At 42.5% G+C, this 12316-nt stretch overlaps 1 protein-coding gene across 1 annotated transcript; it reads left to right on the top strand.

The window, feature by feature from the left end:
- Positions 1 to 215: 215 nt before the first annotated feature.
- On the top strand, positions 216 to 10003 carry LOC121995159 (cytochrome b561 and DOMON domain-containing protein At3g25290-like). The gene is made up of 4 exons (XM_042548976.1): positions 216 to 833; positions 1076 to 1330; positions 2213 to 2485; positions 9665 to 10003. The coding sequence occupies exons 1-4, from the start codon at positions 216 to 218 to the stop codon at positions 10001 to 10003; spliced, it is 1485 nt and encodes a 494-aa protein (XP_042404910.1).
- Positions 10004 to 12316: the final 2313 nt, after the last annotated feature.

Raw genomic sequence — 12316 nt, forward strand, 5'->3', positions numbered from 1 at the left:
CGCTCTTTTCTCGTTAACGGGGAGTTGTCACTTCCTTTTTTAGCGATCCAACCTCTAAACAAATTATTATTTCCATATTCGGTCTTCGTTCAGGAAACCTTCCATGTATAGATTGCAACCCCTTCGATTCCCTTTTTATTGCACTAACACCCTTGCCGGAAAAAAAAGACGACGTAGGAAAAAAAAAAAAAGCGCTCTGTTTTTTCGTGCCATCCATGGCGGCTCGAGCTGCCCTCCTTATTCTTCTCGCTGTACTCCTTTTCTCCGGCGTCGTCAGAGGCAACGCCGCGGGATCGTGCTCCTCGATGTCCTTCCCGTCGAACCGGGTCTACGCCGCCTGCAGCGACCTCCCTCGCCTTTCCTCCTCGCTGCACTGGACATACGAGGGAGGGAAAGGATTCGGAAGCCTCTCCTTCGCCTTCGTGGCTCCGCCTCCGAGTCAGTCGGGGTGGGTGTCGTGGGCGATTAACCCGTCAGGCGGCGGAATGATCGGGTGCCAGGCTCTTATCGCCTTCCGCCAGCCCGACGGCGCGATGGGGGTGAAGACCTACAACGTCACCGGGTACGGACCCGTCTCCGAGGGTCCGATAGCGTACGAGACGTCGGATCTGGCGGCGGAGTTCACCGGTGGCGCGATGCGGATGTTCGGGAAGGTGAAGCTGCCAGAGGGGACGACGGTGGTGAAGCAGGTGTGGCAGGTGGGGGCGGAGGTCGTGGATGGCGTGCCCCAGAAGCACGATTTCAAGCCGGAGAATTTGGAGTCGATGGGGACGGTGGATCTCCTCAGCGGAGGAATTTCCGGCGCCGGGTCTTCAGCATCTAGAAACAAAAATGTGAGTGAGATTTTAGGGATCTCCATCTCCTTATTTACTCAAAAACTCCTCTCTGCTAGTAAAAATAACTTCCTTTTAGACCGAACACCTTTACCCAATGATTTCTTCATTCTTTTACAATCTGCACGAGAATTTCTGTCAAGGATCTGCTGATCAATGATAGAAAACAGGTTTTTCACAATCTTTTTAGTTGTTTATAAACCTTTGATCATCGATTTGATTGTGATTTCCATACTTTGCAGACCCATGGAATTCTTTGCGCTGTCAGTTGGGGTGTTTTGCTTCCACTGGGTCAAATATTTGCCAGATATCTCAAGACATTCAAGTCGGCAGACCCTGCATGGTTTTACCTCCATATTTCCTGCCAGATGCTTGGCTATGTCATTGGTGTTGTTGGTTGGGCTACTGGTCTGGTCCTTGGAAACAAATCCAAGGGCATTGTGCACACCAATCACAGGAACATTGGCATCACTCTCTTCACTTTTTGCACTTTACAAGTAAGCCACAACTCTCATGCCTTTTCCTTCTCAAATCAATTGAGTTTTGACACATATTTTTAACTTTGGTGAATGAAATATCTTTAAGTTATCTTTTAGTTGTTTTTTTTAATTTTCTAAAAAGATTTGTTATCTTTTAGTTGTTTTTTTTAATTTTCTAAAAAGATTTGTTATCTTTTAGTTGTTGAGTTTGAAGAAATAGGAAAAGGATTTATCACATTTCACCGTAGTCTTTTTTTCTATGTAGCCTCTATTTGTTTGGAGTTTACCGCCTGAACGAAGAAATAAATATATTCTTGTTTTCCTTTGTGTAAAGTAAATATTTAAAGAACTTTGACTTGTTGTTTGAAGGCATAGGAAAAACATTTCATTGCACTTTGTGTTTTCATTCAAAGGATCTATTTCTTTGAATGAAAAAGCCTCTTCAATAAGATAACTCATCTCTCCTCTCCACCTTTCCATCTTTCTACATATTCTTCCTTTCTGTCTCAGTTTATCCTCTTTAAGAAAATGAGTGCATAAACCAACCATCTATTTTCGTTCAAGCTTAAACAACCTTTGGTTACAAAACTAACTTTGCAACAAAAGTGAATGCATCAAGAGATTCCATGCTCACAAAGTTTCAAGATACACATTTGTTAATTGATTTTTTTTTTTTTTGCACGATTTAAAAAAAAACACATATAAATGCCCCTTAAAAGTCGCAAGATCCATCATTGAGTTAATCCCTATTGTTTGCAAACAACAAGGATTAGCTCAGCTGATCGGAACGAATTCTGCAAGAAGATCTCCTTCCTTGGTGAATGTCGAGATCAATTTAGCTATGCATTTTAGATTCTTTCCCTGTAACCACCTTACAACTCTAACTTGTGTGTTTTTCAGGTTTTTGCACTGTTTCTGAGACCAAACAAGGATCACAAATATAGATTATACTGGAACATCTACCATCACTCCATTGGATATAGTGTAATCATCCTGAGCATCGTCAATATTTTCAAAGGCATGGACATATTAGCAGTTGAGCAAAAATGGAGGACAGGGTATATTGTGGCAATCTGTATTTTGGGGGGCGTGGCCTTGATCTTGGAGATCATCACCTGGACCATAGTTCTCAAAAGGAAGTCTGGGAAACCTAAGGAGAGACCCACTTTTCATGTTTGACTTCAGCTGCTATTTTCTATGTTGACTTAGAGGTTTAGTTTGACTATGTCTATTCCTGTTTCATGGAGAGGTCTTGTTCCTATCCTATATATAGATTCTTTTGTTGACTGGGTTTAGGTAAATAAGCGATCATTTTAATTGTTATCATCTCTGATAATAGTTCATTTAATTTCTTTCAGTTGTTTCTATAGAAGATTTTAGTGGTGATTTGAAGGTTAAAAATCCAAGCAATTATTCTGGCGCCCAATTGAAATTTAAGTTTAGGGTTTAGTATCTCACTGCTGGCTACTTCATTATCAATAGAGTTCTAATTTTTCATTTCTCTTACTCATTTCATTCTTTCCTTTGTAGTTTCTGTCACTTCCCCTCTTCAGCCTCAATTTGAATGAGGATATTTTTTTCCCTTTCTTCGAAGCAAACAAAGTTGACAATACTTTCACTTCTATTATCTAATGTTTTCCAAATCTAACCAAACTAACTACTCAAGAATCAGAGGCCAACACAATCCAATCAAAAAAACTATGACCTAGGGGTTAATTCATCTTGTCCTCCCACATTGGTTCCTAATTCCACCACTTCTAACTTTCCACCTAAGCAAATAAAGAAATATCGAGAATACTTCTACTTTACTTCCTCTCTTTTCTAGTGTTCTCTTTATATCAAACAAAATGAGTTACAAACAAGAATAGAAAGCCAGGACAATCTAATCTATTAGCAAATTCAAATTAAACTTTTTTCAATAAGAAATCATGAACTTGAGAACTAATTTGTTTTATCCTCCCACATCAATGTCAATAAGGCACCCTTTATATATGTGCCCTACTAAAATTGGGATAAAAAAACATTCATACATATTCGAAAACAACAAAAGAACAGAAATCTAACACTGACAAGGAAAACTGCTAACTTGCTTGAATCGTGAGTTACAACTGAAAGCTTACCTAGTTACGTTACAAGTCTAAGCACGTTGCTTGTAAACAAGTTTTTGATTTCATAAATGGTAAGGATCCATCAACAAAGAGCTGCCGCAGAGGGATATTTGCAATGTGTCGAGGTGGAATTCAATTGAATCGTCCTGAATAAATTATCTGTGTGTTCAGCTAGAGCAACCAGGAGGATGATTTGGAGGCTTGATAAGATTACAAGTGTTGGCCCCTTTGGAGGCCGGCAAGAGAAGAGGGGTGAATTGTCTTGAAAAAAAAATTAACCTTTTCTCGACTTATAACTAAATTAAGAATACTTGTAAACAAAAAAAAAAAGAGACTAATTAAACAGGAAATAGACATAAAGGAATTACTTGGTTTGCAATCAGAAGATTGCTAATTCAAGGAGAATGAAGCGCACTATCTGAAGATCTCCTTCGTACGGAGTAGCCTCTTACAGCGTTAACAACACACAAAGAAAAATAGAACAAACAAAAATGGATTACAAGTTGTTGTACAGTTTCTTGGACCAAGGCTATATTTATAGCCTTGGTCGGGGCGTCTGGAAGGGTTCCAGGCGCCTGGGAGGGGATAAAACTTTATCTCTTTTCTCATAAATCGCGTTTGACCACGATCTGGATAAAACCCAGGTCCGGGCGCCTGGAAGGGTTCTGGGCGCCCCGGACTGGTTCCGAGTGTTATACAGTTTCTTGGACCAAGGCTATATTTATAGCCTTGGTCGGGGCGTCGGAAGGGTTCCAGGCACCTGGGAGGGGATAAAACTTTATCTCTTTTCTCATAAATCGCGTTTGACCACGATCTGGATAAAACCCAGGTCTGGGCGCCTGGAAGGGTTCCGGGCGCCCCGGACTGGTTCCGGGCGCCCCGGACTGGTTCCGGGCGCCCGAACCAAGAAAGTCAACAGTGTTGACTTTTTCAATCCGGGCCATCTGCTCCGGTTCAACTCGCCTCGATTCGGGTCTTTCACTTTGACTCCGCTTGCTTGGGTGATCTCGGCCATCCAGAAAAAGGGCTCACCCATCTCGAGTTCTGGTCTTCTCCTCGAGCAGCCTTCCTCCTCGGTTTCTCGTCCCTCGAACGTCGCATATGTTCTTCTCGTCCATCGGTGTACTCTTCCACGGCACCTCGTCCTTCGGATGCACCGAGCCCGTCAGCTCTCTCCCCGTGTTCCTAAACTCCTACACACTTAGACACAAGTGTTAAACCAAACATGATCTAACTTAACTTGTTTGATCACATCAAAACACTTTGGGATTCCAACAATCTCCTTCTTTTTTATGTGAGCAACCTAAGTTAAGATAGAGTAAACTAATACAATGTAAAGATAATTTGCAAATAAGTGTAAAAAGACTTTTCAATTGAAAAATTAGATTATACCATACCTCCCCCTAGACTTAATATATATCATTCTCCCCCTTTGATCACATAAAAAATGGAGTTTCTTAACAAGTATAAGATTAACTTTAACACTTAAAAAAATTTGCAATAAATTAGAAAATTTTAAGTGTTAAAAAAATTTAAGTGAGAAAATTTTCTGGAAAAAAAAATTCTAATTAAGAAAATTTCTAAGTAAGAACAATTTAATTTTCTGAGTTAAAAATAAAATTTTTGTGCAACGAAATAAATAATTTAAAAAATATTTTTAACAGAAATAATTTAAATATTGAATTTTTATAAGTGAAATTTTTAGAATAAATTTCAATAAGTGTTAAGTCATTAACAAATATTGAAAATAATTAATTATTTTATGATTATCAGTTTGTCAATTAAATATTTAAATCAGAAATCAGCTTTCAGGTTGTGGCGAGACACTAGACCTTCTTGGTTATTGAATTATCAACCACTTCTAGACAAAGCTTTTAATGAATTCAAATATTCAATTTTCTACCTGAAAGCCCTTAGTCTTAATTAATTATTCTTTTAATTTAAACACATTTTTGGAATCCAATAGAGGTTCCTTCCTACAGGGTTAATCAGGTATTTTTTTAGGTACATAAGCTTTTGATATTTTTCTGATCTGACTTTTGTGAAACCTATATTACCAGTTTAATCCTCTATAGTTTCTAAAAGCAGAAATATTTTAATAAGTAGAATTTCTCAACTTTTCTATTTCTTCTTTTAATTTAGCATTTTCAAGTCTTACTTTATCAAAATCTTCTATCAGACATGATTTTGCTAAAATTCTTTTTATTTTTAAGTTTTCATTATTTAATTTATTATTTTTACTTTTTAATTTGTAAATAAATTTTCCCATAGATTTAATACCATAATAAAGCTGATCAGGAGGTAAGAGACATACCTCACTTATCATATCAGACTTGAAGCCTGACTCTCCCCCTGCTTCGCTGCATTCATCTGAAGTCGCTCCTGCTTCATCGATGCTAGCTTCTGATATATTTTGTCCTTCATAGCTCGCCATCAGTGTTAGTCCGGTATACTCTTGTATTTCGAACTCAAATGATGAACTATCGTCCCAAGTAGCTTCCAGATTCTTATGCTTCTTGGGTATCTTAATTTTATCCTTCTTGAGTTCTGGGCAATCCTCTTTTAAATGTCCTTCTTTTTGACACTGGTAGCAACGAACCTTTCTTCTATTTCTTGGATTTTTCTTATTCTGTATTTCTTTAAATTTATTAGATCTAAAGAATTTTTTGAAATTCCTTACCATATAATCTTCTTGATCTTCTTCTGAGTCTGACTCGGGTTCATCCTTCTTGGTTGTAGTTAGCGCCATAATCTGATTTGATTCTTTTGTTGTCCTGCACATCTGGTTTCATGTAATTCTAAAGTTGAAAAAAATTCCTCTAGGGTACTTACCTCCAGGTCCTTTGAGATGTAGTAGGTATCGATTATTGAGGTCCAATATGGAATCTTGGGAAAGGCATTGAGTGTGTAGCGTATCGTGTCCCGATTGGTTACCGTTTCTCCTAGGTTTTCGAGTTCGGTGATTAGTTCTTTTACCTTTGCGTGTAGATCAGCTACCTTCTCACCTTTTTCCAGACGAATATTTATCAATTTGTTCTGAAGTATATCTCTCCTTGCAAGTTTAGCTTCGGATGTGCCTTCGTGGAGTTCCAGGAATTTTTTCCAGAGTTCTTTGGTCGACGAGTAGCTTCTGATGTGGTTGACTTCTGGAGGCGGCAGCACGCTCAGCAAGTGATATTCCGCCCAGTTATTTGCTACGGAATCATTTTGTTCTTTCTTCGTCCAAAGACTTTCTTCTTTTTCCTCTCCATTTTCATTCGTAGGAGCTACAAAATCATATTTTATTATTAAATAAATTTCAAAATCTATTTTCAGAAATACCTCCATACGACGTTTCCAGTGTGCGAAGTCTCCCTCGAATTTTGGTGGAACAATGCTTGGTCCGACCATTGGTTGCTTTGCTTTGGTCGGCGGTTAGTCCTTTTGAAGTGTGCTCGCTCTGATACCACTTGTTGATCCCTTTGGAGGCCAGCAAGAGGGGAGGGGTGAATTGCCCTGAAAAAAAAATTAACCTTTTCTCAACTTATAACTAAATTAAGAATACTTGTAATAAAAAAATAAGGAGACTAATTAAACAGGAAATAGACACAAAGGAGTTACTTGGTTTGCAATCAAAAGATTGCTAATCTAAGGAGAATGAAGCACACTATCTAAAGATCTCCTTCGGGCGGAGTAGCCTCTTACAGCGTTAACAGCATACAAAGAAAAGTAGAACAAACAGAAATGGATTACAAGTTGTTGTACAGCTTCTTGGACCAAGACTATATTTATAGCCTTGGTCGGGGGCACCTGGAAGGGTTCTAGGCGCCTGGGAGGGGATAAAACTTTATCCCTTTACGCATAGATCGCGTTTGACCGCAATCTAAATAAAACCCAGGTCCGAGCGCCCGGAAGGGTTCCGGGCGCCCCAGACTGGTCCGGGCACCCAGACTAAGAAAGTCAATAGTGTTGACTTTTTCAGTCCGGGCCCTCTACTCCGGTTCAGCTCGTCTCAATCCGGGTCTTCCTCTTCGGCTCCACTTGTTTGGGTAATCTCGGCCATTCGGAAAAAGGGCTCACTCGAATCCAAGTTCCGGTCTTCTCCTCGAGCAGCCTTCTTCCCCAGTTTCTCATCCCTTGAACGTCGCGTACGTTCTTCTAGTCCACCAGTGTACTCTTCTGTGGCACCTTGTACCTCGGACATACTGAGTCCGTCGGCTCTCTCCCCGTGCCGTCATTCTCGCTAGCCGCATCTTCTGCTCGACTTCCTGTGCTCCTAAGCTTCTGCACACTTAGACACAAAGGTTAAACCAAACATAACCTAACTTAACTTGTTTGATCACATCAAAACACTTTGGGGTTCCAATAACAAGAACATCTAATTCCAATTGGGATCGCCAAATTGTTACTAGCAACCCTAGGTTTTGGATTTGAGAGCCAATAGTATCTTTTTCCTAGGACCCTGCAAGTGCAAGTGCAAGTACAGGAATGAGTTGAAGCACAAAGAAAGTTATGATAGCACAATTTGCATGCGACTTTCTCAAAATCTTAAATCCAAACATTTTTTTTAAAAAAAAAGACTTGGAGGTAGTTAGTTGTTATTGTTCAACATGTGTGTTGATTATAGGAAAATCTGTAATTAATTATTCATGTCGCAGAAACTAAGAATGCTTCTATGTGGAAAAAACATGGGAACTGAATGATAGGACATATAAGGGCGGGGTCCGATAAAACTAGGTAGTCAGAAGTTAAGGGGACATGACAGTCAGAAGTCAAGAGGGCGTGGCAGTCAGAAGTCAAGAGGACGTGTCAGTCGGAAGTCAAGAGGATGTGGCAGTCAGAAGCCAAGGGGACGTGACATTTCGGAAAATTAGGTAGGACCGGCGGAGGACATCAAGGACAGGGCACCCGATAGGGTTTTTCACAGACCGAGATTCCAGAGTTGCAATATCTAGGGTGGAAGTGCAAGGGCAATCGGGCTACTGCCTGACTCACTCCAACTGGTCGGGTTTTCTCTCAGTTCAGCCTACATATCCCGGCTTGGACCTCCCCGTAGGCCAGTTCTTTCTAGTCCAAGCTTCCTTAATCACACCCAGGAGGGACAAAGGGCACTACATAACAACATAGACAGGAATCGTAATAGCCTGGTAGAGAGAATAACTATTGTATGCCAAGAAATATTCCAATGGTCAACAAACATCCGCAAGTGGAACTTTCTTTCCTTCCACAAAAAGGTGTCACGCGTCCTCCCTTACTAGACTGGTTCTGACACTCGACATTCCCTGACATCAGTCAGGTTTCAAAGGTACTCACTGTCATATAAAAAGGGAGGTCCTCTCCATTGTGCAGGTACGCTCTCTCACCTATTCGTACTTGTCTTTTATTTTTTTTCCTTTTTCGTACATTATTCTTTTGGGGAAAAAATACCTGACTTGAGTGTCGGAGGCTCTGCTCCGGGGACTTTTCCCTTAGCTTTTTGCCTCTAATGTTTCGTGTGCTCATCTGCGTGTGTGCAGAGCTCAAGTACCTCCAGTTAGGTCATCCTCGTCAGCCATTGTCACATGAGGGTCCGTGTTGGTAGGTGCATACAAGAAAAGCATCCCAGTCACCCCTCCATCAACTCCAGCGACAGCTCGTCCGACCTTCATCTAACTCAGATTCTGGATAGGATCAATTTGGCGTTGTATGTGGGAACTTCCTTAACCTGTTCCGAAGCGTGAAGATGAAGGACATTGGAAGAATCAACGTTATCATGATGGCAGGGGAATATGAGTTGTTCAAGGAAGCCAAGAGACGAGCAGCTTCTGACAAATGAACCACCGCTTCATGACCGCACAAAATGCCTGAAGTTTCTAAGGATCGGACGACATTTTCAATAGAGGGTCTAAAAGAAAGCAGCCTAAGGAGTTTCCCCGACCTTTTATAGAGAGCCCGACCTGGATTATTATCGTCGGGGCCCGGATTGCTATAACAAGAAAGAGCAACCGCAGGCTTCCATAGCAGAAAGCTCCCCGCCCAAGGATTCCAAAAAAGGAAAGGTCATAGTCCAAAGGGAGGAGCCTTGAGTGGAGCTCGAGGAGCCAGTGCCCTTTTCGCTAAGGGTACTCGAGGAGAAATTGCCGAAGAGGTACAAGTCCCCAGCTATCGAAGAATATGACAGTAGCAAGGATCCGGAGGATCACCTCTGGAAGTTTTGAAACGCGACGTTGTTGCACTAGTACAACGATGCCATCAACTGTTGAGTGTTCCTGAACACTCTGTCTAGCTTGACATAAAATGGTTCGATGGATTGCCAAATGAATCCATCACTTGCTTCCAGGACTTCAAGACCACTTTCCTGCGTCACTTTGCTAGCAGCCGGAAGTATCAAAAGACAGACCACTGTCTCTTCGCCCTCAAGCAAGGGTTTACAGAGCCCTTGAGGAGCTATATCAAAGGCTTAAACCAGGTGGCACAGGACGTTTCGTCCGCTACCTCAGAGATATTGATGAGCGTCTTCTCCCATAGATTGGTAGAAGGGGAGTTCTTCCGAGATCTCATCCAAGACCCGGTGAAAAAATTCGATGAGATGCTAGTAAAGGCCGCTAGTTATATTAATGTGTAAGAGGCTCAGGTGGCTTGAAGGAAAGCAGACAAGGCGCCAGCTTTTGTTAATAAATCAAAGAAGAGGCCACCCCAACGGTCAGCTCAACCTCTTCCCCGTGCCCGGGAGGCCCAACCACCTTTCCCGCCCGGTTAGGATGCCCGTCCAGCCCAATGTGTAGCAGCTGTCCAGGCCCCTAGGCCTGGTCAGTGGGGTCCGTGTTGCTACACTTACCATCAGTCCCACACCCATGCCACCAACGACTGCTTCCAGTTCGCTCGTGACTCCTAGTGCGCAGCTGAGCTGGGCCTACCTACACCTGAGCTTGCTCCTCAACTCCAGAGGTTGGTAGATGACCAATGGGTCGTAGCAGGTTAGGCAGGTGGACCTCGACCGGACCATGCCGGGTAGGGTATTCAGCAACCTGGTCGAGGCCAAAAACTAGGAGAAGCCCGGAAGGAGGAGAACAGGGGCAATGCTGGCATCTGAGAGATTGATATGATCTTCGGAGGGCCCACCGATGAAGATGCAACTAGGGCCCGGAAATCTCATGAGCGTCATCTGAAGGTACACGCCATAGGATGCAGCTAGGAACAGGTTGTTGGGCTCATCATCAATTTCGGGTCGTAAGATTTGGAGGGGCTGGAGCTTCCCCATGATGATGCTTTAATAATTAAGGTTGTCATAGCTAACAGTCGCGTGGCCAGGGTTTTCGTGGATACCAGGGGCTCTGTCAACGTGTTGTTAAAGACTACATTCGAAGGCATGCAGATCGACACTAATGAACTGCAGCCTATGGCCACTTCATTGTATAGCTTCACTAGTAATGAAATGAGGCCTATGGGTCAGATCAAGTTGGTCATATCTCTAGGAAGCGAACTCCTGGTAAGGATGCGGAGGAGCACTTATATAGTGGTGGATTCCCCATCCTCATACAACGTCATCTTGGGTAGATCGGCGCTGCACGAGTTTAGGGCGACAGTCTCCACTTTTCACCAGAAGATTAAGTTTCCTGTGGGAGATCAAGTCAGGGAAGTCAGAGGTGAGCAATTGGTCTCCCGCAGGTGTTACGTAGATATAGTGAGGGTGGAGGCCCGCAAAGCGCAGAGAATCTAGGATGGCGGTGTCCACGTTATTCAAGAAGAACCACTCCCCACAGCAGAGGAGCTCATCCGTTGGGAGGAGGTTCAGGTATATCTCGAGCGTCCGGAGAGTATCACCTGCATATCTAGTGACCTACTTGTAGAGATCAAAACAGACCTAGTTCAATGCCTAACTCGTAATAGTGACGTCTTCGCTTGGTCCCCTGAAGAGCTACTTGGGGTCCAAGCGAAGTTCCATCAGCCATTTTTTTAAACATATCAAATTTTTAATTTTTTGAATAGTGAAGTTCCATCAGCCAGTTTCATCCAAAAGTAGCTGATGGACCTAGAGAACTCAAAATAATTTCAAACGAAGACCTATGCACTCATCTAATACTCCTGAATATATTTATGCCTCAAACAACAATGTGATATGTTGGGACCGATTATGTAGCTAGAGGGGGGGTGAATAGCTCAGTGTACTCGTCTTGCTCTTCGTTGCTTGTTTCTTCAAGATATGTAGCGGAAAATATAAAGAAACAAAATACACAACGCTAACAAGAGGATTTACATGGTATCCACCTCACAAGAGGTGACTAATCCAAGGATCCACACACTCATGCACTCTCCACTATGAAAACACTCCTTTATGGTAACTACCAAAGGCGGAGAAGCCCTACAATACTCTCAGTACAAGTAGAAGACAAGGGGAAAACAAATACAAGCAAAAGCTTATAAGTTTGTACAAGTGAAAACCCTAACCCTAGTTTCTCCTTCTTCTTTTGATCCGCCTCTTGACTTGGAAAACTTCCAAGAACCTTCAAGAATTGGCAATCTAAACTTCAGAGAGATGTTGTGGAGTCGCTGGTGAAGATCGGAGCTAAACAGTGTAAGAGTTGGCGAAGAAAGAGCTCGACAACGGCTTTAATCAATGCCAACTGTCGGATCCATATCGATCAGATTGCTCCCAATCGATCGGGGAGGCTTTGGATCGATCGGCTGATCGATCCAGAGCGCCTCTGTGCTCTCGGGAATTGCCTGGATCGATCGGCTGATCGATCCAGCCTTTATCGCGCGAAATCGCAGCTCCCAATCGATCCACTGATCGATTGGGGGCTCTGGATCGATCGACCGATCGATCCAACGCTGTTCTATGCGATCGCGCACTTGTCCCAATCGATCCACTGATCAATTGGGAGGAGACTTGTCGCGAAGACTCACTCAATCGATCAGCTGATCGATTGGGCATGAA

The sequence above is a fragment of the Zingiber officinale genome, chromosome 6A (assembly GCF_018446385.1).
Source record: "Zingiber officinale cultivar Zhangliang chromosome 6A, Zo_v1.1, whole genome shotgun sequence".
NCBI classification, from domain to species: domain Eukaryota; kingdom Viridiplantae; phylum Streptophyta; class Magnoliopsida; order Zingiberales; family Zingiberaceae; genus Zingiber; species Zingiber officinale.